Source organism: Anas platyrhynchos, chromosome 2 (assembly GCF_047663525.1).
Source record: "Anas platyrhynchos isolate ZD024472 breed Pekin duck chromosome 2, IASCAAS_PekinDuck_T2T, whole genome shotgun sequence".
Taxonomy (NCBI): domain Eukaryota; kingdom Metazoa; phylum Chordata; class Aves; order Anseriformes; family Anatidae; genus Anas; species Anas platyrhynchos.
The window spans coordinates 138,478,432-138,504,797 of NC_092588.1; the positions used below are offsets into that span (position 1 = coordinate 138,478,432).

At 41.0% G+C, this 26,366-nt stretch overlaps 1 protein-coding gene and 1 long non-coding RNA gene across 4 annotated transcripts in view; one reads left to right on the forward strand and one right to left on the reverse strand.

Annotated features, from left to right (window-relative positions):
- Positions 1-4,428: 4,428 nt before the first annotated feature.
- On the reverse strand, positions 4,429-8,059 carry LOC113841706 (uncharacterized). 2 transcript variants are annotated; one of them, XR_011807023.1, is made up of 4 exons: positions 7,882-8,059; positions 5,924-6,035; positions 5,652-5,834; positions 4,429-5,150 (listed from the first exon to the last, which is right to left on the reverse strand). It is a non-coding gene; the product is annotated as an uncharacterized lncRNA (long non-coding RNA). The 2 variants fall into 2 exon arrangements; XR_011807022.1 differs by having other exon boundaries at positions 4,429-5,266.
- Positions 7,298-26,366, forward strand: part of STAM (signal transducing adaptor molecule) — a 34,774-nt gene continuing 15,705 nt past the window's right edge. The window contains exons 1-6 of one of the 2 annotated variants that reach the window (XM_027450682.3): positions 7,298-7,480; positions 17,937-18,021; positions 24,948-25,023; positions 25,118-25,213; positions 25,744-25,890; positions 26,166-26,256. In XM_027450682.3, the coding sequence (XP_027306483.1) occupies positions 7,441-7,480; positions 17,937-18,021; positions 24,948-25,023; positions 25,118-25,213; positions 25,744-25,890; positions 26,166-26,256 (535 nt within the window). In that variant the 5' untranslated portion in view covers positions 7,298-7,440. Of the gene's footprint in view, positions 7,481-15,219; positions 15,378-17,936; positions 18,022-24,947; positions 25,024-25,117; positions 25,214-25,743; positions 25,891-26,165; positions 26,257-26,366 lie in introns of those variants that run through there. The other variant, XM_072033676.1, reaches the window with a different exon arrangement.

Sequence of the window (26,366 nt, forward strand, 5' to 3'; positions counted from 1 at the left end):
GTACGTTTGGTTGTTCTGTGAAATTTTTTTCAGTAGCCTTTTACAAATGTGTTTGCTAAGTTAATGTATATATATATATATTAACCATTATTGTGATGATGTGTTCCAGGAATCAAAATAAATTAGTTAAAACATAATTTCCTTTTCATAAGCTTTCTATTGTTCTCTTTTTAATTATATTTTCTGTCAGTGTTCCAATATATATTTTGGGTTTACTAATTTGCAGTTTCTGAATCACTACAAAACACTGATAAAATGTCAGCTATTTTCAAAGCATTAAGTACAATCTCTGTGTTTAATTAGAAATACTGTGCTTTCAAAATTGTTTCATCATCAAATTCTTTCAGAGTGCAATGTCTTCCTCTAATATTTAAACTTTGTCTAGCACCTTTTGGCCCCAAAAATCTCTAAATGATTCTTAACACAAATTTTGTTTACACACAGAAACTTAACCAATGGAACTGAATCAATTTATATATTAATTGCATTATTTAAACCAGCAGAGTTTTTAAACTCCTATAATGACTGACACACCGATCTATCTCAACTAGGCTCTTTTTCAAGTATGGTCTGAAATCAAATTTCTGAATAACTTTTAAGATAGTTGGTCTTATGTGTGGTAGGTGAGCACACCATTACATTTGATATTCATTCATAACTTTCACAGGCTGTTCTCCTTTACTTGCTCTAGTTTCCAACCATAAACAGCTACACTGTTATTACAAAAATGAACATTTTTCCCAGCTTACTTCATTATTGATATTATCAATGTACATTTCTTTTATACCTTCCCTATTTCACAAATAGATTCTCAACACCTTATAAAATTGAATGGCTTTTATTTCCAAATTATTTTCAGGAACACAAGGTGATGCTTTTATGAGAACTATTTTCTCCTGTTGTGTTCTACAACATTTTTGTTGTTGTTGTTGTTACAAAATTTACCTATCCAATATGGGAATATTCCTATAAGGTGAAAAGTAGCAGTACTCTGAAAATAATGTAATGACTTATCAGCTCCACTATCACAGGGGAAGGTCATCTACCATGAAATGCCGCAGAAATTACTTAGAATGAGCACCGATCTCATCATGAGATCACCTTTTATACTTCAGAGTAGCTGAATGCCAGATGATAACTATATCCCAAGGAAGGAGAAATTGTTAAAAAGATAATAGCTTAAATTCTGTTTGTCCCCCTGCCCTCTCTTCTCTTAACATTCCTAACACACCTTGCTAGAACAAGCTGCTGAGACAACAGACTTATGTATAGGACTTGCATATTGCTTTTGGCTTTTTGGGATTTTCTGAGTTATCAGTGAGGTGTTCAAGAGTGAGTAAACAGAATTTAGTTATGTTTAGATTTAGTTATGTTTAGATTGAACAACACAGTGTTTATGCACTTTTAGTGTGTTGAGTTCATCCAGGCACATGTGTCTATGATTTTTTTTTTACGGCTGCAGGAATAGGATAGAAAATGCTTTCAAAAGACATAGTGTAGAATGGATTGCATGTCGTCTGGAAAGAACTAGAAGATGTCTCTGTTTGGTACGTCTGAAACAGCTGGGGTTTTGTGCTGTTATCACAAGACAAATGACTCATATTAAGCCTCTGACTATATAGTTTAGCAGTCAGAGAAGAAAAATGTGCCATGAACACAGGCTGAAACTATATGTGAAAATATAAAAATTTTGGTGTGAACATTTAGAAATCTGTACATGAAAACTGTTGATTCTATATATCTGAAAATAAACTGGTTTGAGATGCCATTGCGTATTGTCCTATTTAATCCTCTTCAGAAACAAAAGTATAATTCAAACTGCAGTATTGAAGGATGCACACATGTTAGGAGATGAATATCCCCCTTATGTGAGATTGGTTTAGCACTCAGTGTGCTTTTTGTTATAACAGACTAATTGGACTCTGTAAAATAATTATTTTCCTTATGGGATATTTCGGACTGTACTGCTCTTTAACTAGCCTGACATTTTGTTGCACTGCTAGGCTTGGATAGATTGATGGATAGACCTGTCCCACAGCCTGTAGCCTGTGCAATTGGCTTCTCTGCACAGCATGCAGACTGGCTGTATCAAGAAGCTAACTCTGCTATAATGTTCTAATTATACAGAAGAACATACAAAATGCTTAAAGCTTAAAGTTATTACCATTAAATTAAATGGTACTGTTCATGTGAGTTAGAGTACATGTTTAAAATCAACTGTTAAAGTTCCCTTCCCTGTAGCTTGTAATATTTTTTAAAATAAAGAAGCTTTGCTACCTTGCCAACATGTGTCATGCAGGTTTTTCACATGGCTTACAAAATGCACACTTCAGTAATATTAAAAAAATGTTTGATTTTCAGTATATTTCTACAGTAATGTGCTTACGTGAGTACTACAATCTCTGTAGAGGAGACTGCTTCCATTACTAGTTTTGTAGCACACACAGTCTTTGCTTGACATTTAGTTTTATTTCAAGGACTTGAGTTCAAAAGGGCTCTTTATCAAGGGAATAGTGTTCCAATCTAAATTCCATTAGGGTTGGTGGAAATATCTCTATCTTCTTTGTTAGAAGAGTGGTAGAGAACATAAAGATTAATTTTAACCTCATCATTGGTGGAAATCCGGTCCAAGTTATCAGCAAGGAAAAGATATTGGGTGTAGTCAGTTTGGCCACACTGAGAACAGGTGCTGGTGCCAAAAAAAGCATTAGGACAAGTGGTTCCCTGTGGCTGTGTCAGGAACCTGGCACAGAGTGATGCTCCTGCCAGCACCCCAGGAAGCCCAGGCACCCAGAAGTTCCAGCAGCTCACCAATTATCTGCTTCTTACAGCTATATCACAAAGCATCATTGTAAGATTACTAAAGCAAATAGTATAAGCACATCTGTATGTTTATCTTTGGTGAACTTGTTATCCAAAATCATTTAACAAAACTGCAATGTAAACATACTAAGTATTACTTAATGTGAGCTGCAAGTACTGCTTTGAGTGAGGAAAAAAATAGGAAGACAAATTCTAGTTTCTGGCACAAATACATGCAAATATTAACTAGAAATTTGCACAGTGATTGCTAACATGGTCAGGGCAAATGGGATTGTTCTATTAAGTTTATTATTTGATTACTTGCCTAGTCCTAATGTTTGAAGAAACTCCAGGTATATGCTTCATGTAATTCTGTTTGCATACTTCAAAAATCTTGAGGCCAAAAAGGACAATTAAACAATTGTGGCCTGACTTCTTGTCTAACACAGGACACCAGACTTACAGTTTTGATATGTTTCATGAATAATCTTTATATAAGGCAATGTGTAAGAATACCATAAGCAAGCCATCCAATTTGGGAACTTGCAAAATATTAGGGTGCACAATAAACTTATGGATGGGAACTGAATCATTGCAGTCCAGTGTTTGGAATACCTACATGTGGCTTGTGACCAGGATAAATTTTGTCTTAGTCATATCATTGCATTGTTATGCATTACAGCATCTTGTGTGCCATCCAAAACATCTTGTACTTGCCCTGTCAAAGACAAAAGCTGTGATTAAATGGACTCCTGGCACTTTCTCCGTCCTGAACTTTCCTCTCTTCCTTTGATTTTCTTTTCTGCCCATCTTCCAGTTTGGAAAGCAATGTATGCAATAGACTGCAGTGAAAATGCAGTTAAAACCAAGGTCAGTGAGACTGATCCCAGAGACAACCACTGGTCTTCATATCTGTCTCCTTGTTAACAGTGCACTGAACTGACATTTTCCTGGAGTTATACACCTTATCTTGACAGTGCAGCAGCGAGCAAAGTAATATGTGCTAAAATAAATGGGGATGCCAAGTAAAATTCTCCTCCAGTGAACAGGAACTGCAGTGAACCTTCCCTCCAATGGACACAATGTTTTTGTTTTCCTCTAAAAAATACACTTCTTGTGCAACTGTGTATCAACTAAGGGATTGCTAAAAGTATCAGAAATTTCCTAGCAGGTAAGTTACTGTTTCCAAGTATCCTTTCCAAGCAAAAGACTATAGGGAAATGATTCACTGTGTATCGTCAGAATCTGGCACTGAGCTTGCTACAGAAAAAAACCTTATCGACGTTTTAAAAATAAGCAATATTTTATATAACCAACCAACCAACAACAACAGGAAACAAAACACACAGCTACTTAGACATCAACATTCTACATGGCTTAACATGTAACAATAAAGAGTTATGTCTGCACTTGCACCTGTGTGTAGTTCCCTTCATCAGGATTAGATGAATACGGAGTGGTCAAGCAGTAAAACATGATTGGATTTGGTAAGTTTCTTAGTGGGCAGGTGTTCATCTTCAAAAAATAGTCTGTTAGTGCATGCTGCCAGTTTTGTTATAGAATGCGAAGAAACTGGACTACACTGGCTGCTTCAGATTTTACAATGTTGTCAGTGACAACAAGTAGTAGGTTTTAACACTTTACTTTTCTTAAATTACAAAATTAATGTGTTTACAGTGGTCTTTTACAGAATCATTCTCTGTGTTAACTAGTAGATAAACCACTACAGTGCATTTCCTAAATACATTCCATACTAAGTTCAGAAAATAATTAAGTGGCATCACTTTGCAGCTTTTTTCTATTTTAAATAGAAAATGTAACTCTAGTGAATGTCCTACATATCATAACATTTTCCTACAGCAACATCTTTGCATATACTCATCAGTTTTTACGCAGTGTTTTCTAATACTGCTGGTACTCTCACTGTTTAGATATAGATAGTGCTATGACTTGAATATATATCAGGGCAAGTTATTTGATAGTGACTCATAACTAAATTTAGAAGTATTTTACATCTTTAAAACTCAGAAAGTGAGTTGCAGTGGCAATTAACTGAATGCAAACCTTGATCACACAGCAGTACATGAACAACCGTGCGATATATAAAAGTCGAAATGTGCCAAAACAGATGCCTGTACCAATGCCTGGAGATTGTTCTATTTGGACAAAAGTAGCATATATTTAAAAAGAAAACAAACAAAAAAAAAAAACACACAAAAAAACCAACAAAACGAACTTGCTATAAGGCTGTCAGAAGACAAGGTCTGCATCAGAGAAGTGTTGGGCAGATAGGCTCCTCCATGAAATTAATAGTCAGACCTTTGCAGAAGGCATCTTTGGAAGGAGGTCTGAAATAGAAATAGATGAATAATCCCCTGGACGTGCCTGTTTTTCTTGATCCAGTTTGGTGAAGCTGGTGTACAGTCCCCAGCAGCTCCTTCCCAGCTCTTCCCTTGCACGGGATCTAATTACAAGGTGAGGAAGATGAGTGACATGATCCAACAGGGAACTTTTCTGCAGTGAGGTAGTTTTCAGTTGGATCAGCTGATTGTGCAGCCACAAATGAATTGGATCAAATTCCAAATCTAAAGCAAGAAATGTGATGGCAGCACATAGCTGTGGGCATGGGGAGTGCAGTGTTGCTGCAGTCTGTATCAGCTGTAGTTACCCTGAAATTAGATGCAATTTGACACTGTACCCTTGGACAAGATTCCTTACTTTTAGATAGCTAGCTTGGGCAGCATGAGTCCCATTTCAAACACAGTAGAAATAATACGTACATTTTGAACTACATAAAATAAGGGAAGCTTAACACACCCTTTTAATAGCATGTTCCTTACACTACTCACACATAAAGTGGTAAAGCTGGTTTCCATAACCATCTCTGTCTGAGAGGGCAAAACCCACGCTTCATGGGAGAGTGCTCTAACCATCGTCCAGTGTTGTGCAATAGGAGTGCTAGAGCCATGGGATGGGGAGAAGACGGAGATTCAGTGTAGTATTGAGCATTCAGAGGAGTCTTGTACTTTACACTGTGTCCAACAGAAAAAAATAATAATTACAGAAACAAAATACTAGCCATGATTATAAAGCCTTAAGATGCTCCCTGAGTATGGGCTACCTTTTTCATAATGTTGAATGGGATGTTGCCTGGGAAGTAACGCTGGGCTGGAATCCATTCAGGCTGAAGAGGGTCTAAAAGCCAAATTCCCCACATCTCGTGTTTGCTCTTACTAAAGAAAAAAAAAAAAAAGGTATAAAGGCTCTGCCTGTTTTAAAAGGATTCTTACAATTCATTTTGAAACCCATCAGAAGGAAGGGATGAAAAAGGAGGGGATAAAGCAGGCTCCGAGAACATCTGCCATATGTCTTTTGTGAACATAGTGGGGGATGATGAATAGCGAGGAGGTAAAGCATCCTCTGGGAATACCTAGCAGATGTCATTAAATTGAGGCAGAATCTAAAAAGAGAATACTAGATTCCTTAAAAGGAGTCTGTCCTGAGCAGTAGATCAATGCTGACCTGCATCAGGCTTTGTGGATAGCGAAAGGAACTGAACTTGAGGTCCTGGAAAAATGAAAACAAGTAGCGCCTGATGAATGCGAAACCCTATGGGAAAAGGCCTGGTGTGGAGTTTTCATCTAATGTGGCAAAAGCCTGCCTAATGCATGCAATTACATTCATTATTGAGCATAGTTAGGGCTATTGATTTCGTCTAGTGTTTCTGCGCTGCGAACATTAGCCGTACCTTCGCCATTTTTTGTCACGTGCCAATATTTGAATCATCGAATGGTTTGGGTTGGAAGGGAAATTAAAGATCACCCAGTCCCAACCCCCTGCTATGGGCAGGGACGCCACCCACCAGATCAGCTTGGCCAAGGCCCCATCCAGCCTGGCCTCGAGCACCTCCAGGGATGGGGCAGCCACAGCTTCTCTGGACAGCCTGTGCCAGTGCCTCACCACCCCCTGAGTGAAGAATTTCCTCATAACATCTAGTCTAAATCTAACCTCTTTTAGTTTAAGATTATTCCTCCTTTTCCTATCGTGATCTACCTGAGTAAAGAGTCCTTCTCCATCCTTTTTATAAGACCCCATTAAGCACTGGAAGGCCGCTATAAGGTCTCCCAGAGCCTTCTTTTCTCCAACACCCCCACCTCCCTCAGCCTGTCTTTAAGGAGAGCTGCTCCAGCCCACCTCAGCGCCCCCCACATCCTCTCCATCCCTTTCTGATGCCTCCAGCTCGGCCATTAGCCCTTTAATTTTTCGACCTCAGCCTGCTCCCCAGTCACCCCCGAGCACTTAAACCACCGCCAGCCCAGGACAACGAGCTCCCTGCGAGCCCCCTGGGGCCACCCCTTGGCGTGTGACGGGGACCAGGGGCCGGGGCCGGGCTCAGCGGGGCGGGGCGGGGGGAGCCCGGGGCCGGGCGGTGGCGGTGGCGGCGGGGCCGGCCCCGCTTTCCCGGCGTGCTGAGCGGGGAGGGAGCGGGGCCGGGCCTGCGGGGAGGAGGCGGCGGCGGCCGGGGCGACCCCGGGCGGGACGAGGAGGAGAAGGAGGAAGAGGAGGAGGAGGAGGAGGAGGAGGAGGAGGAGGAAGGAGCCGCGGGCCCGTGGCTCGGTGGCCGCGCCGCGCCCCGCCATGCCGCTCTTCGCCACCAACCCCTTCGACCAGGATGTGGGTGAGTGGCGGCCCCGGGAGCCCCCTCCCCGCCGGGGCTCTCCCCTCCTGCTTCCTCTTCGCCTCCCCGGCCCTCCCGCTGCGGCCTGGCCCCGGTGGCTGCGGGCCCTGCCCGGCCTCGGGAGGCTCTGAGAGGGGGGTGCGGGGCCGAGGCTGGAGCTCGCCCTGCCCCGGGTTGGGCTCCGCTGCCTGAACGCGAAGCACCCTCTGGGTGGGTGCAGCCTGGGCTGTGGGCAGCTCTCAGCCCCACCTGGCTGGTTTCAGGGCCAGGTTGTACGGTTTGGGGGGAGGGGGGGTGAAATCCCTGCTGCCTGCTCGTGTGGCCCAACCCGAGGCAAAACAACACACGTAGGCAGCCCGAAAATTGGCACGGCTGGTTGTGTAAGACGGCTCCGCTCGTACCTGCTGCTGCCATCGGTGTAATTCCGAGTGATACAGCAGGGTACGGACTGACTTCTTCTCCTATTTGGACCAGCACCCAGCTCCCCTGTTACCTCCCCACAGCAGAGTGACACGGCCGATGTTTCTGGGCACACCTCTCTTCATTAACCTCACATTTGCTGCCCCTCTCAGCCACAAATGCACCGGTTGTTTCTGGCTGTTTACCCAACTGCAGAAGCCAGGGCTCCGATTCAGTTACTCCAGGCCTTCAAAAAAAAACAACACAACTCAAAACTGCTCGGAAAGTAGGTGTTTTTCTCTGGGGAAAGGGTTAGTGCATAAACAAGCGAGTGTTACCCGGACTCGGTGTGTATGTTATCAGGAATCGTTAATCTGTTGCATCTTAATGAGGCGTAGCTCCGTTTCTTCCCATGTTGAATAATTAAGTGTGCCACGGTCTTTTCTGGTCAAGGCTGCCCTTTAATTTGTAATTTTCTTGATGACAAAGCCAACAATTCTATATTCTGAAGAGCAGTAAATAGCTTTTCCTCATTGTTTCACTGTCCTGTAGCATAATTGGGCAGCTGAAAACAAAGAAGATGTTGCACTGCTTGCCAATTTTCTGTGGACTGTTAGAGGACTGAAACATCGGTGATATCTGTGAGAATTATTTGAACTAGTAAGATTAAAAACTGATAGCCGAGGTTCTGGAAAGTGCTCGTTTTCTTATTTCTTAAGGCAGCTGTCTAGCAGTGGTGAAGATCAGGCTGCTTGAGGGAGTTTATAGAGAGCTGAGGCTGTTTGTCTGCACTGTAGGTTTAACGATGTGGAGTAGTAGTGCCCAACTGGTACTTCAGTGGGCTGTTTGCTATTTTTGAGGACAGGGGATGCTGCCAACACCTTACCTGCTGTGACAGCCTAGTACAGACTCCAGTAGATATTTTTCAAAAGCTTTATTCTGTGTATCGTATGAACACTAGTAAATAACCGCTCACTTCCAAATTGTTCTTGGAAAAGCAGGTAGAGGGCTATGGGCTGCTTTTCCCCAGACAATAAATCCAGCTTCTTTGTGTGGGCCCCCTTTCATAGTGCCCTGAGGGAGAGCAAAGAAGCAGCAGACAGTGGAGTTGGTGGCAGAGCTACTTGCTGCCTTTATCCATCGCTTAACTGGATTTGTGCCATGGAGGCAGCAATGGTGAAGTCTCCAGGAAAGTGTCCCCAGGCCCTTCTTCCCCGAGGCCTCCTGGGAATGCGCTATTATCTGGATGAACTTCTTGGCAGGCTTTGTAAGATAACGTCAGCTGGGAGAGTAAGCTCTCGTGTTCTCGGGAAACTTCCCAAAGTTGTCAAGCAGTAGTGTTACTTTACAGTTCTTTTCTCAGAAGGAAAGTTGAGTGCTCTGCTTTTGCTCCTGCTCAGCAAGAACGTTTTATTTTGAAAATCAGATTCCCGAAGTAGGAGAGCAGTCAAAAGCTAGTCTTAGTTTCATATGAAGCTGGGCATCGGTCTAGTTGATAGTGTTGCTGGGGTAGCTGTGAATTCTGGCCTCCTGGACAGCTAATTAGTGCTGTGTAATGGTTGGAAATGACTTCGGAATCATTTTGGATGATGGATTGCAGTGAACGCATCTGGGACTCACTTGTTTGCCATTATTTTGAGGAGCATAAGCGTCTCTGAGCTCAGGAGGAGAAATTTCTCAGTTTTTCTCTCTGGTCATCAGCATCTGCCTAATCCTGTTAGCATGCTCATGCTGTGCAGCTTGGTCATCTGGAATTGTGTACCACTCGGAGTCAGCTTTGTACACAGATTTTGAGGGGTGCACTTCTTTAGTCAAAACAATGTTAAGACTACTGTTAAACATTTTAAAATATTAGTTTAAGCTGCCTCTAGATTTCAGGAGATAGGTCATTGTCATCCTCAAGGAGACCCAATACTTCTGTTTTCTCAATCCTCTTTTTACCATATTTAGGAATATTTCAACATGAAGGGATGCTAATCAATGGTGATGTAAGTTGGTGTGGGTTTTCACAATCAACTGTGGAAAACTTCGACAGTGTCCATGTAAGGAACATAATGCTGAAACACGAAATAAGAAAATCCTTCAAGATACTGAACTGTTGAGGATATAGTTAAGAGTTAAGATATAGTTAAACGATGGTTTAACTATAGTTAAAGATAGTTAAGATATAGTTAAGATATAGTTAAATGAGGGTTTCGAATTGATGATGTACTTGTAGTTTAACACGAAGTCCATTTCTGCCATGTTTCATAACCTCAGTCATAACATCTTTTGCAGAGAATTGTTCCTGAGAAGTGTGGGTTTATCTGTAAGTTTGCAGGCAAGGTAACGATGTAACGTGCTTGACGAACCAAAAGACTGTCTGCTAGTCTGTCATGCCAGGCTCATTGGTAAGGTAGCAGTGGTTAGGCTGGGTTTGATGAAGAACTCAGTGCTGAAGCAGTTCTCAAGTGTTATGTAGATGCTGTCTCGAGAATACAGTTGGTAACGCTGGACTTAATGCTGTGCATACTTAACTCTAACTTGGCATTAAGCATTGTAAACTTAATCTATGTTGTAAGCAGAGAATTGGAAGAGTTTTTTACTCTGTGGCATAAACTTACTATTTCAATATATTTCTGAAATTTTATAGGCTATAATAAATACAAATTCTGGTATGAGTTGTTAAAAATCACCCAATTTTAAGGGGAGATGGTTACTTTTAATTTTGAAAGGAATTAAAATTAAAAACTTTTTGAAGTTGATCCATCATTCAGCAATGTCCAGAATGCCAAATGATGCAACTCTTCTGAATGATTTTTCTCCCTTACCCACAGCAAGGAATGGAGGAATGTCCTGCATTTGCTTTGCGTGTCATTTTTGTTCATGTTGTAGCTGGTGTACTGGTTGAGGCATCACAGGAGTGGGAACAAAGGGAAGATTCAGGCTTAATATTTACACCAATAGAAAATTAAGCAGGTAGTTTAGTAATGTACTGTCAAACTGATGCCATTCCTGTTTTTCCTACATTTTCATCAACTATGGTATTTATTGACCATTTTACTATTACAACTCTTAGAAATGTAATAATACGCATGGATTACGTATGACTGTACTCAGTCATATGTTGGTACAGTAAGTAAGTTAAATTACCACTGCATACAGTTTGACACGTTAGGATGTAAGAAATGCTTTGAACTCAAGTCACATTGTGCAATTTCTCATAATAAAATACTGTTGTTCTTTAATCTGGATAGTCTTGAGATTTATCCCATTTGGTAGTCAATGTCTTCAAAACCATCCAACTGTGCCTTTTTGTGAGCTGGGCTTTTCTGTTTGCCAAAAGGAGGGCAAATTGTTGCCGAGGAGACTCTTGACCCTGGAGAGTGCAGAGTGAGGCAACTTACCTCTGGCTGCAGGGAAGGATGACTTCCAAGGAGTGGTTCAGATTGTCAGGAGACTGGCACTTGTTCTGCTCAAGTTGGCCTACTGCTTTTCTCAGCATTGTTTTAGGGAGAAGGATATTAACTGTGAGCTGAGCAGAAAACGTGTGGGAAAGGAGGTGTAGCCAGCCCCTCTCCAGTTATTTATAAATGTTTCTAAAGAACAAGGATTTCTCACTTTGGTGTACATTCTCAATGAAAAATGGCAATGCTGACAGGCTCCAGATGAGTGAAATAAATATTTCTTCTGTAGAATAGCCAATTTTTTTTTTTTTTTAGTGTCACACTTTTTGCAAATGAATCACCAGACTCTGAGTTGAGCTAGGCAAATTTGAAGCCAACAACTCACATTCCCTAGGCAAAGGAGTTGTTGTAGCTGTACTTTACTGGCAATTCTTTTTATTTCCTCCCAGGGAAGAGCTGTCACTTTAAGTGCTTCCCGTCATTTCAGCTGTGGCAACATATATTATAACATCAACATGCAAATAATCAAAGTAGTATGTAAAATCTGTTCCTCTAGCTGATAAAAATAACACTATATATTTGCTGTGGATAGTAATGTCTCGTTCTGATCTTTCTGAAATGCCACTTCTACTATGGCTTGATTTGTGGGGCTCTGCAAATAGATCCTGGCACCATTTGATTGTGTTACTTCCCTGTGATGCACCCTGGTTGTGGAGTTGTCGCCATCGTTACCATCTCTCTCTGATGTGCTCGCCTTCCTGCTCTGTTGTGGTAGTTCTGGGTGAAAGGTTGTTTAAGTTCTGTGGATTTGTTATGGTTTGCATCAAATCTCTGTTTTTGCCCAGCTTGTCTTACTTTGTTTTCAGCGTTCTTACCAGATCTTTAATCCTTCTGTCTTCGTTCTGTGCCGCTCGCTGAGCTGAGTGGTGTCTGTGTTGATGAGGCTGCCTCAGACATGGTGAGATTATACAATCATAAAATCATTCAGGTTGGAAAAGACCTCCAGGATTGTCAAGTCCAGCCTAGCACTGCCAAGACTGCCACTAAACCATGTCCCTAAGCACCACACCTACACGTCTTCTGAATAATTCCAGGGATGGTGACTCAACAACCTCACGGGGCAGCCTGCTCCAATGCCTCATCAACTTCTCAGTGAAGAAATGTTTCCTCATATCCAGCCTAAACCTCACATGGCACAACATGGCATTTCCTTTTGATAGTTGTTTGGGAGAAGAGACTGACCCCTGCTCTGTCACAACCTCATTTGCGGCAGGTGTAGAGAGCCGTAAGATCTCCCCTGAGCCTGCTTTTTTCCAGGCTAAATAACCCCAGTTCCCTCAACCACTCCTCACAGAACTTGTGTTCCAGACCCCTCACCAGCTTTGTAGCCCTTCTCTGGACTCTTTTGAGCACCTCCCTGTCCTTCTTGTAGTGAGGGGCCCAAAGCTGAACACAGCACTCGAGGTGCGGCCTCACCAGAGCAGAGCACAGGGGGACGATCACCTCCCTGCTCCTGCTGGCTGCACTATTCCTGGTACAAGCCAGGATGCTGGGCACACTGCTGGCTCATATTCAGCTGGCTGTCGACCAGTACCTTCAGGTCCTTTTCTGTCAAAAGCCTTGCTGTAGTGTAGGTAGGGAACATCCACAGCCTTTCCCTCATCTACTGAGCGTGCCACCTTGTCACAGAAGGACAGGTTCCTCGTCCAGTTTGTCAAGCAGGACCTGCCTTTCGTAAACCCGTGCTGACTGGGCCTGATCACCTGGTTGTCCTGCAAGTGCTGTGTGATGGCACTCAAGATAATCTGCTCCACAAGCTTCCCCAGCACTGAGGTCAGCCTGACAGGCCCGTAGTTCCCTGGTTTCTCCTTCCAGCCCTTCTTGTATATGGGTGTCACATTTGCTAGCCACCAGTTGACTGGGACCTCCCTGATAGCCTGGACTGCTGATAAATTGCAGATGAAATATTCATCAGCAGCTGGGAGAACTCTCACAATCACTAGCCTGTGTTCTCGTTTATGAGCAAAAGGCCCAGCTGGGCACCATCCCTCATTGGCTAACTTACCATCTGGGTCAGGAAGTTGTCTTCCACACACTGTACAAACCTCCTAGACTGTTTCCTCTCCACTGTGTTGTATTTCCAGCAGGCGTCTGGTAAGCTGAAGAACACAAGAACAAGGGCTAGTGATTGCAAGGCTTCTCCCAGCTGCTTCTAGAATGTTTTGTCTGCCTCTTCAGCCAGGTTGGGTGGTCTCTAACAGACTCCCACATGGACATCTGCCTCGTTGGTCTCCTCCCTGATTCTTATCCATGAACATTCAACCTTCTTGTTGCCATTACTAAGCTCTAGTCAATCTGAAGAGGCCAGCCCCACCTCTCCTTCCTAGCCTGTCCCTTCTGAGGAGTTTGTAGCCTCCCAGTGCCATGCTCCAGCTGTGCGAGCTGTCCCACCATGTGCTGGTGATGGAGCTGTTGTAGTTTTCCTGCTGCACAACAGCTTCCAGCTCCTCCAGCTTCTTGTCCATGCTGTGTGTGTTGGTGTAGATGCACGTCAGCAATCCTGTCAGCTTTCTGGGGGGTTCTTTCCAGGTGTGTTGTAGGGAAGTACAACTAATGCTTACCTTAGTCTTTTTCTGTGTTTTCCTAGGCATCGCTTTCTTTAGGTGTATTGTATATTAGAGACTGAATTTGGGGCAAGATGGAATTGGTCTTACTTGGTGTGATAGGTTGTATGAGGACAGAGGAAATGTGAAGGGAGAAGACTACCGATTTCACACCCAGTGTCTTTCCAACTGGCTGAAAATTGTGATGGTACTTTTGTACGTGTTTCTTTTGTTTTATTAGAAGCTATGTAGAAAGGCATTCTTATAATATGCAGAATTTTGGTTATTGTCCAAAGAAGCCATAGGTCTAAGTATCCCTTTCCTCTGAAAAAGCAACTTGTGCCACTTTTTAGAGGTGAAAGTTGAGAGGTTGCAATGGAGACAAATAAAGAAAGCAATGCTGTAAAATTTAGAAACTAACAATTAAAATCTGAGGCAACAAAAGATGGTGCAGTGTTGCAGAGGTTGAAGTTGGTACATTAATTTGTTGGTACATTAATTTGTAGGCCTTGTTTATGCTAGAAAAAAAAAAAAGAGCATTTACTTTATTAGTGAGACAACTTTGTGGGAGAGAGCTGTTCTGGAAAACTAGAGACAAAATCTGGTAAGGCATGCCTCTGTGTCTTGTAGTTCTGTTTTCCTTTGCATTTGAAATAGCATGAATAAGTCTTAAAGAGCACTGATTTCATGAAGGAGCCAGTGCTGCCTTTAAAAGTTGTTTAGTAAAGCTGAAATGTTCCCTGATCTCGTGTTGGCACTCAGCAAGCCAAATAAGTTTTTGTAGCAGTGATGAGATACGCTCAGGGGGTCGGAGGGTAAACATTAATATTGCTGTAACAGAATTATTTTTGATCAGAGATGGAAGATGAAGAACATTTCAAAGTTTAACTTGAGGTTATCTTCTGTCTCCTGTGTTAAGCTACCTTAAGACTTGAAATCTGTGTTTTCACCTCCGTTTTAGTCCATTTTGGTGCTAAGATAGTGACGTGCCAGCTGTACCTGAAGACGGGTGGGGTGCCAGCTGTTAGTTGGAGTAAGGAAATGCTGAATGAATGAACGTGAAGGATTTTTTGGCTGCAAATGCATGCCTCGTGTTGGAGGAGAGAGTGTTCATGGATTTAAAGCGATGATAATGTAAGTAATTTAACTTAAGTAGCCCTGAGTTGTAATTTTGCCTACAAAACACTGATGCAACATAGCAATTTCGTCAAAGCGTCTCTGTTGCTCCTGCTGCCAGCGTGGTGAAAGGTGATAGCTGCTCGCTAATGCTCTGACAGAGGCATTGGCCTTTTTTGTGGGCAGTCCGTGTCAGCTACTGTACTGCTAACGCTCACGCTGTGCCAGTAACTTCTGACTGCCCTCCTTGGAGGCAGAATTTAACCGAACCTTTAGAGGCAGAAAACTTTGCTCATGTCTTATGATTGATTTTTATCCAAGGGAAGTCATAGATGCTTATTACTAGAGAAGACAGAAAGCACACAGTGAAACCGGGTTTCAGACTGAAATAAGGTAAGAAACTACTTAGTGTTTGGTGATGGAGGAAATGTCTGTCTAATACCAGGAGGTGGGGAGGACTTAAAGCAAATGGCAGTTTTTAGACAGGACTAAGTTCAACTTTCAAGAAGAAATGTAGCTGTGGTAGAACATTTGTAATTGTATTCATGGGTAAAGCTGCAAAATATTTCATTTGAGAATTAAAATGAAGGTTGTAATTGGTGAGGTGGATGTGGATTAGGGTTTTCATTAACCACCATTTTATCTCTAGTTTTAGCCAAGCTATTTAAATTGGCATAAAACACAGTTTGGTGGTATTTGACCATCTAAGGAACCTGAAGGTGCACAAATCCCTGGGACCTGATGAGATACATATGTAGGTCCTAAAGGAACTGGTGGATGTAGCTGTTAAGCCACTGCCCATCATATTTGAGAAGTCGTGGCAGTCTGGTGAAGTTCCCACTGACTGGAAGAGGGGAAGCGTAATCCCCATTTATAAAAAGGGGAAAAAAGGAGGACCTGGGGAACTCCAGGCCAGTCAGTCTCACCTCTGTGCCCAGCAAAATCATGGAGCAGATCCTCCTGGAATCTCTAAGGCACATGGAAAACAAGGAGGTGACTGGTGACAGCCAACACGGCTTCACTAAGGGAAGACCATGCCTGACAGATCTGGTGGCCTTGGCTCTGCACCCGGGCCAGGGCAATCCCCAGCTCAAATACAGGCTGGGTGGAGAATGGATTGAGAGCAGCCCTGAGGAGAAGGACCTGGGGGTGTTGGTTGATGAGAAGCTCAACGTGAGCTGGCAGTGTGCGCTCGCAGCCCAGGAAGCCAGCTGTGTCCTGGGCTGCATCAGAAGCAGTGTGGCCAGGGAGAGGGAGGGGATTCTGCCCCTTTGCTCTGCTCTTGTGAGACCCCACCTGGAGCCCTGCATTCAGCTCTCATGCCCCAGCACAAGAAAGGCATGGAGCTGTTGGAGTGAGTCCAGAAGAAGCCATGAGGATTATCAAGAGGCTGGAGCACCTCTCCGGTGAAGACAGGCTGAGGGAGCTGGGGGTGTTCAGCCTGTGGAATAGAAGGCTCCAGGGAGACCTTACAGCATCCACTTTTTTACTTCTTAGTTTGCCACACTGTTTCTCTCTGATGATGTTGTGAAGAAAGATGAATTACATTAATCTTCATAACAGACAGTACTTCTGGCAACAAGGAAAGAGCCCCAAATTTCAGTTCCATGGGATTTCTCAGCCCTCTGACTGCTGAAGGATGCCCTAGTTGAAGGACAGCATGGGGCAGGGGTGAACTGTGTGGGTGTGCGAGGCTGCACGTGAGCTCTGAGCCTGGCTGCAAGTTAAGGCTCTGCAGGGCGCTGTGTAGACACACTTTGAATGGAGCTGGTCCAGCTCCAGCAAAACTGGCAACGAACTTCAACAGGGGAATCCTGGAACTAAACTGCCTCCGTGCGGTTTGTCTAGCTTGGCTCCGGACTGTGCTGACCAGCTGTCTGCAGTCTGTTTTTCTCCTCGGCTTTATTTAGTATCTCATTTACTTGTATGTTATAAGGTATCCTCAAAACCAGAATTGAAATTCTCAAGTAATGGAACAATGCTCATTGATATAAACGGGGTACAGCCTCACTGCTCTGTGGTCATGTTTTGGCATTCTTATTTCGCTTGATGTCTGGGTTCCACCATTCTGTCTCCTTTATGAATAAGATTTAAAAACCAAGAATTTCTCTGTTAGTTATGCTAGCCCTAAGCGTGATTTAGAACATCAGCAGACAAAAAAAAAAAAAAGTTGTCAGTTGATCTGCTGGTGTTTCTTAGTGCCATATCTTAGCATGTTGTCTGCTCAGGGTTCTTCTTATTTTTGTTGATTATTTGATTTTTTTCTTTCTACCTACCCTCTTTATTTCTTAACTTTTCAGCAGGGACTGTTCTTGTCCTGTTCAGAAGGTTTGGAAGAAGGAGTCCCAGTGGCTTCTGTCAGATCAGCTTTAGTTTAGCAGTCTGTAGCTGAAAAGAGAAGGTGGAATATATCACCAAAGCAGAGATGAGAATGGGGAGTTAAAAGTTTAGTGACTATTAATGAATTGTTGAAGCCTCCTTATTGAGGAGAAAGGAGAAAATATGTTTGAAGCAAATGCAAGACACAGCAACTTAGTGTCTGACGATGGGGTAAATGCTGCTATGTTTGACTCTGCTAACAATGAATTAATACTTGGAGTATTCCTGTCGTATTAAACTTAACATTTCCAAATGCTCACTTCCCTCTCCCACCCCCCAAGTAAATCTGTTGATAGCTGATACCCTTTTGTATATATATTCTGGCTATACATTTATTGTGTGGACAAAATATGTCTATTAATTTGCTTATTCATATAACTTTAGGGCTACAAGCAAACATTTGAAAAGTAAACAGAATTAGGTATGACAGTTTAAATGTATGAATTTATTAAATATATTAATGCATTTAGAGAGGTAATGTTGCAACAACTTTATTGTCAATTTTGTTAAATTTTTATATTTTTAAAAAATAATAAGAATTGTATTTTGATTTACTTATGCTTTATTTATCAGAGAAAGCAACCAGTGAGATGAACACTGCGGAGGACTGGGGCCTCATTTTAGACATTTGTGATAAAGTTGGACAGTCGCGCACAGGGTAAGTGAGTTTAGAAATTGTTTCCTCATAGACTTTAATTTTGTTGTATCAGTCTTTCTTATATTCAGATGAGAGAAATGAAAACTTCGTTATCTTGTAAAGACTTTTGAAGCAGCTCGGTTTAACTTAATTTAAATCTACTCTGGTAAGTAAGTACTACAAGGAAGAGGAAAACATAGAGATTTTCTGCCCAAATAATTACAGTTCTTCCTTTGGAGATACTAACTGATCTGTTAAAATTAGGAATTACATAGAGCAGTTTTTCATCAGCGTAACAGAATAACCAAGCTGATATGTTTTAGCAGTGTCAGTGTAAATCCAGGAGACATCATTGGGGGTTTTCTTGTAGAACCATAATCTGGCTTGGAAGTGACCTCCAGAGGTCATCTAGTCCACCCCCCTGCTTGAAACAAGTCTAATTAGATCAGGTTGCTCTGGACCGTGCCGAGCCTTGAATGCTTCCAGGGACAGAGTTTCCACAACCTATATGGGCAACCCATTTCAGTATTTAACTATCCTCATAGTAAGCAAGTGAATAAATAAACCTGCCATCTGATTGCAATTTTCCTTGTTCCTACTTGTTTGCTGCATCTTGCCCTGTGACCACAGCTCTGAGAAGACTCAGGCTTCATCTTCTCTGTGTTCTCTGTTTAAGGACTTGAAGAAAGCAATAAGGTCCCCTTTTAGCCTGCCCTTCTCAAAACTGAGCCCAGATCTCCATGTCTCCTTGTACGTGACTCTCCTCTAACTGTCTTGGCAGCACTCCACTGGACTTGCTGTGGCGTGTCAATATCCTCCTTGTGCTGGAGAACCCCAAACCAGGCAAACTCCAGCTGCAGTCTCACACAAGTGCTGAACGAGGGGATGGATCGCTTCCCTGGCCTGCTGGCTATGATGTTATACTGTGGCCCAGGATGTGGCTGGTCATCTTTTCAGTCAGGCTGCTCTGCTGACTGCTGTCACCCACTAGGACCTGCCAATCCTTTCCTGTGGAGCTGCTTTCTTGGTGGCAGGCTAGTGCTGCCTACCCCAAATGTAACACCTTGCTTTTCTCTTGCTGAACTTAATGAGGTCTGCCATTTCTCCAGACAGTTTCTCCTTACTAGACAGTAAGGAGACAGTAAGGAGACTCTTACTAGACAGTAAGATCCCTGTAGTTAGCCCACAGCTCTCCAGTGTATTGACTGCTTCTTCCAGCTGGTCAGCAAAGTTGCTGAGAGTGCACTGCCTGCCATTATCTAGGTCATTAGAGCAGTACATTTAGCAGTACTGGTCCCAAGAGCTGGAAGAATTTGCACTACTGGTGATCACTCTTTGATCTTAGCTGTCCAGCCAGCTTTCTGCCCACCTTATCACCCTTCCATCCAACCAATATTTCACCAGTTGAGTGATAAGGAGACTATAAGACAGTGTAGAAGCTTTGCTAGAACCAAAATAGAAAGCATCTGCTGCCCCCTCTTTGTCACAGAAATGAGGCTGTGTTTTTGTTTTGAGAGGCTGTTTTATGACATCAGGGCTTTATTAACTGTTCATTTTGAAAATGTGCTATTGAATGAAACCCACCTTGATACATGCCATTAATGCTTCCATTATTAATTATTTAATGAACTTTCTCATGGACTTTATGTATGACCTCATTTCTTGGACATGAAAAGTTAAAATGTAAGTTGAGATAGCAAATAAAAATACAACACCGAATAAAAACGTGATAGATATACTGAAATACTGTCTTTACGCTGTATTTAGATTTTGGACATGTATTAAATACAGCCCCCCCCAAGCATTCTCTGAAATAATTCACATAAGGAATGGCATCAAAAAGAGAGCGGTGCCGTTGCTGCTGTTTAGAGAAAGGCTCCTTTGAGAAGGACTTGGACTGCCTTGTAAGACTGTGGGAAACAGTACAGGATGTCAGACAGCAAATTCCCACCTGGGATTTTTGTTCCAAAGGACAGGTTCGAAAATAAGCTTATTCCTTGGGGTTAGAGATGGTCTCTAGAGGAGTGTTTATAAATAGCATGGTGTATTGAGACTGCTGTGCTGTTGTATATCACTCCAGTTAAGATAACAAACAGCTGGTAAGTTATTAATAATTCTGTTAGTCCCTATATGTAAAACTGTATTTCTGCTGTGTGTGCGTTGCTGCTGAGCCTGTAACAATAATACTATTATTGAAGGTTTCAGTATTCTAGTTCATCACTGAAAGCTTTTGCATAGGCAAGATTTAGCCTCACAGTGACTTACCCTGAGCAGTGCTCAAATGTGTTTGGCTGCAAGAGACAGCTGCTTGGGAGTACAGACAAATCTTCTGGCAACATACAGCTAGATGTCTCCATGACAGCTGGAATTTCTGCAGTGATTTTAAAAACAGAACGAAACAACAGTAGTTTTATACTGGCTGTGACTTTAACCTTTGTAATACTTACCCTGCTTGTAATAAGCTGCCAGCTGACTCATTGCTTAACATCAGATTCTGTTAAAACTTGCTGATAGTGTGTTTTCTTTGTTTTGATGGATTATGTCATGCTACAGCAAGGTAAAGCAAGGCAGAATTCCCCATTAAGTTTAAGGCAGATATGCTACACTGTTTGCAACTCTTCTGCAATTTAAGTTCCTACGGCAGGGATACTGGTCATCAGAACTGGCATCTGCTTTAATTTTTTCACCAATTCTGGTCTGATGCAAACTGTTCTTGGCAGAATTTTAGATTATGTAGCCTCTATTTTATGGATTTTCTTTTGTACTAGTCTTTAAATTGCATGCCCTGCAACAGATGGAAATCACCTTATACCAAAAGCCGTAATAGCATGGATTATATTATTTATTAAGTGGCACTTTTTGTTGCATAGTGTTATCTGGCACATTGTCCCTGACAATGCTAACAATTGGTTTTCCTCCAGGGTAGTTGCTGGATACCTGTTGTGCTGCAAAGAAGTTTCATTTTCTCTTAAGATAAATTAGTTACAGTCCAGTAACAGAATTGCTAACTGCATGCATACAGTTGTGCTACTGTTACTTTTTATATTGCCATACCTTGGATACAGCAAATCACCAATAGCAACCACTTTTATCTTTCTTCCCTTAATTCAACCCCCCCCCAAAAAATACTGCTTTAGCAAGTTGGAACCCCTCCACAGCTCCCTATTTTTAATTGGAATTAACTTGATACTTTCTGCATGTTTTGTGTATCAAGTTCTTACAGTGATCTAGAATTTGTCTCACTTTGAGTCAATCAAAACAGCTTTTTAAATCTCTGATATATATATATATATATATGTATATATTTATTTTTTTAGTAAGTTGTCCAGTTCTACAGTTGCATATTGCATTTTTGTGTTACGTTTTTTAGGAACATTGGTAGTATCCAAAATGGTTCAGTGAGCAAGCTGCCTTTTCAACATGAAAAGATGATTAAAACACAGTGTTTTTGGAAAATTGTTTATTTTAGAACCGTTGATTGTGTTTGACTTGCATTTTAAATCAACTCACTACAGGAAAGTTATACGTTCTGCATGTTGTTGGCTTGCAATCAAAGTGCTTACACAACTTAATCTATAGTTTATCAGCTCCTAGTAAAATAATGTTACGACACTAGAATTACTCATTAAACAGAAAGAAAAGGAAACTTAAAAAATGTAATACGTTTTAGCATGAGGTGCACCCGTCTTGCGTGCTCTCTGTTAATTCCTCAGTGAGTTTTAGTTCAGTGCTAACCAGTTCCTGAGTCCAAGTCTGTTTGCATTTGGCCTTGAGAAGTTTGTACCTTTTGTTTTGACGTAATGAAACATATCAGTGCTTATGTTTGAAACTATAACTACTGCAGTTTTTCTCTAGGAATGGTAGTTAATAACAATGAGGTGATGGAAAAAACAGGAAGTTGGTGACTGGGTGAAGATAGCAATGGTTAAGAAAATAGAAACATTTTGCAGTGCTGTCTGTTCATGGAGAGGGATTTGGATATTGAAAACCTGTCATTCAGAAATGGCTTGTCTGCGTTGCTACTTGTTTAACTTTGTCCTGAGTCCTTATGGCTTAATCACTGCCTCGGTGAGTCTGTGTTCTGGTTAGCTCATCATTCTTTTGTTGTTTCCATGCCTGTTTGTACAAGAGAAAACAGTAAAATTGCGTGCTCGATAGTCTTCTAAACCAGTTCTTATCTTTTTTCCTACCCCCTCAAGTTACCCAATGTAAGTAGCATTTTACGTAGTCATCCCTAGTCATCCAGTGTATGTGTCATACAGAAACCAGGAAGCTCTTGGACTAGCTTGTTTCGCATGGAGCAAGGAGGAAAATGGAGACACGTGGTGTGGTGGTTCTACCTTGCTGAGTAGCTGAGCTCCACCACAACTGATCTCACTCCTCAAAGGGAATGGGGGAGAAAATTTGATTTTCAGGGTTCAGGGATTGAGATAAGGACAGTGAGATCACTCAGCAATTACCATCGTGGGCAGAACAGACTCAGCATAAGGAGATTAAAGAAATTTATTGGCTATTACTAACAAGCTAGAGCAGCGAAAAACTAAATACAAACTAAAAATGTCTTCCCCCCAGCCACCCTCTTCCACCTCCTTCCCCTGAGCAGTGCAGGGGAAGGGGGAATGTGGTCAGTCCAAAAATCTTTGCTGATGTATTTATAAGTTTTTATGAATTAATGAGAAAGGTGGTTTTCTTTTTTTAATATATATATTGAAGTTGTACTTGACACATATGAAAGATCATTTGATTTTGAAGATTTCCTGTTACTTTATTAGTTTTCAGAAGGAGTTACCATAACAAAATCATTGTAGACTAATGGTCCTGGTCCTGGACTACTAAGCTCCTGAACATGTAGCCTACTTTTATAAATACTGGCTTAGCAATTAATGTCCATTGTTCATGATTTTTGTTGCTTGCAGTTCTAACATGTTTATCCTACTCATAAATGAACGCAGTTATTTATATATTAATGTGTACATTAAAAACACAGTTATTTCTGAAAGTTTTATCATGTATTCTTTTTCAGGTAAAATGAACATAGCAGAAGTCTCAGATAATTAATAGGTAATGGGCAGTACTTGTCTTACAGCCTTCATTTGCAGTAATAATTGGTTGTATGAAGGTATACACTGAGTAATATGTAGTCTTTCAATGTGACAGCATTTTCTATAATTAGTACTACTGAACATGAGAGAGACACTTCTGTAAAATGTAGACACTGCCAAATATAGTATAGCCAAGCAGTGGTGTAACTTATACCTGAGTTTCATATTAGTTCTTGGATATCAGTTCAATAGAACTGACTTCGCTTCCAAGAAAAAAAACACACAAAAACACAAAATTGCTGTAAATGCTCAGAAAAACATAAAATCTCTTACTTTTGAATATACCCTTCTCTTTTTCTATTTCCCTACTGTTGCCTATTTCAAGGCTATCTTTTTAGGACTATTCAATAGGTAATACTTGTATGCTCATGGTAATTATACCCTACACTTGCTCAGCCTTCTACCATCTCCAGAGACAAAATAACTGAGACACACATGGATTTAAATACACTAAACTGTCTGAAAATCCCATTCAAATTGTTAAATTTCCTTTTCCCTTTATGTCTATTTAGGATGACAAAGGTAAAGCGTGAATTCTATATTTGGCTGCTTTAAAACTTCTGTGCAGTTTGTCTAACACTTTTTTTTTTTTCCCACTTGTTTCTTTGCTATGTATTTTCTTTATAAATGTTATCCTGTAGATTAAAGCAGACTCTGAGGAGCATAGTGGTGGTAATTAAAAACAATGCGGGAAGGGTGTCTTGGTAATCAGTATGTAAGCAAATATTCTTAGATATGTGTGTGGAATACGGAGGAGGAGTAGATCTTAAGGGAATGTATGTGGAAGTAATTATCACCCTAATTCATTAAATAAATATTAATTACATAAGGTGATTGTATATCTACTAAAAGGGATAGAATATTCAGACTAATTTTTAAGTATGGACTGGTATGAATTGAAAGTGAAGCTAAGCTTACTGAGCATTTTTCTTGAAGGTAATTGATGAGCATGACACAAGTTAAATGTAGGAAACTGCTCTTTACTGAGGAGACTTCTACAGCACTTAAGTCTTAATTTCAGCTTTTTTGCTTATGAAGTTTTGAAGTTTATGAGTTCTGAATCCTTGCAGCAAGTGTTCAGTGTCCTTGGGTACTTTGTAGAGCTCACTTGGAGAAGGGGGAAGTAACACGGAGTTCTGATATCTGAAGGAGTTCAATGTGTTTGTTGTGTGAGAAGGTTGGAGTGGGAAAAGAGAGTAACCCATACAGGGAAAGACACTCTGGGGAGCTGGTAGGAGAGAAGCACAAGAAATCATGTGGTGGTTGAAGTGATGACTGTAAATTCACTTGCATGTCTTAGATGCTGAAAGATTTTGTTTTGATACCAGATTCTTTAAGAGATCTGTGTTAAAAAGAAATTAAAAGCAACAATATGAATTTAATGTAGCAAAAAAGTATTTTCATTAAAATCCTGTTCCGGAGTTCTGAAATACATTGCAATCATATACAAATATTTTACATGATGATTTCTCTGATAAGAGTTTTTCTTAGAGTGAAAAAAAGTATTTAATGAAGATGTACAGACTACAGAGAGCTACAGTACTCTAATTGTCAGGAATTTTATGCATTTCTGCAGTATTTACAGTAATTCTCTCCAACTAAAAAAAGGATATGTAGCTTATTGAGAGGTTTTGATAACTAAGACTAGCAATCATACAGATAAAAATGGCTAGAACAGCTAATGGTGTTGATTTATTTTTTTTTAATTGAATGTTGCACTTTAATGCTACTAAATAATTTACTGTTTGTATTCAGGAGAGCTTGCTCTCTGTTGGTGTTGTCATGTGTACAGTAGGAAATGTTCATTGCAGTACATTATTTTAAAGCTGTCTTGTGTTTCTTTAGGCCTAAGGATTGTCTCCGTTCTATTATGAAGAGAGTGAACCATAAAGATCCCCATGTTGCTATGCAGGCGTTAACAGTAGGTTACTTTTTAATGTAGTCTTTTTCCTTCCTAGAAAGCTATATTGCAAAAACTCTTCTCTGACTTTTCTCTCTGATCTTTCTTTCTTTAGCTTCTAGGAGCGTGTGTATCAAACTGTGGTAAAATCTTTCATTTAGAAGTCTGTTCAAGAGATTTTGCCAGTGAAGTCAGCAATGTATTGAATAAGGTAATGTATTGCATTGATTTATGTTTCGTATAAAAGCTAAATCGGAGAGTTGGGGTAACGTGAAATTGGAGTGGAATCTACTTCTGCAAGATTGGAAATTTTGGGAGGGGATACAAAGGAGAAGGGGGGGATTTGGGCAGAAGGATACAAGATGACTGTGAAGACTGACTGTGAGAAAAAGCTTCCGGAATATCACTTCACAATACTGAGACTTACGTATTCTGTTCACGTGGGCAGTGGGACTACTTTATAAATATACAAATGGACATAACACAGGACCTTTCTATAACCTTGTTTTACTCTGTTTTGAGGCTAGTCCTTATTGTTTAAGTGATATTCCTGAAGGCCATCAAACACAGTGCTGAAAAGGGTGCTTAAAGGGTGTCCCCCTTCTAATAAGGACATCACTTTGTAATATACTTGACTTTAAAGTGTCTATACAGTTTATGTTGACAGCAATATGAAATTACATGAAATTTAAGAATTAAGAATAGATTCCTACGTTATTTAACTAGCTTGTTTTTCTGCAGGGTCATCCAAAAGTTTGTGAAAAGCTGAAAGCCCTTATGGTGGAATGGACTGATGAATTCAAGAATGACCCACAGCTTAGTTTAATATCTGCTATGATAAAAAATCTTAAAGAGCAAGGAGTTACCTTCCCAGCTATTGGTTCACAGGTACAATACGTTTTGTGGTGGTTCTTAAAAGGAATGACAAATTCTTTTTATCCTCAGTTCTGTATTTTAAAATTTGTAATCTTGAATTCTATAATGCATTTGGCAAACAAAACAAAATCTTTCTTTTCTAAATAAAACATTCATATGTGAGTTGAACTGCCCTGTTTTCCTTTGATTTTTATATTGCAGATGAATACAAATCAAAATGGTGAACTTACTGCATTGTCACAGTTTTTCAATTAATTTACTTTTACATTTTTAATTTTTTTGGTTAGGCTGCTGAACAGGCAAAAGCAAGTCCAGCACTAGTTGCCAAAGATCCTGGTGCAGTAGCTAACAAAAAGGAAGAGGAGGATTTAGCTAAAGGTGAGTACGTTTACTTGCTGACCCAAATAATTTGTTGGTAAATATCTAGTGAGGCAGGAACTTTGCTTCCTTCCTCACTGTGTGCAGTGCATTTATGGATTGTAGATATG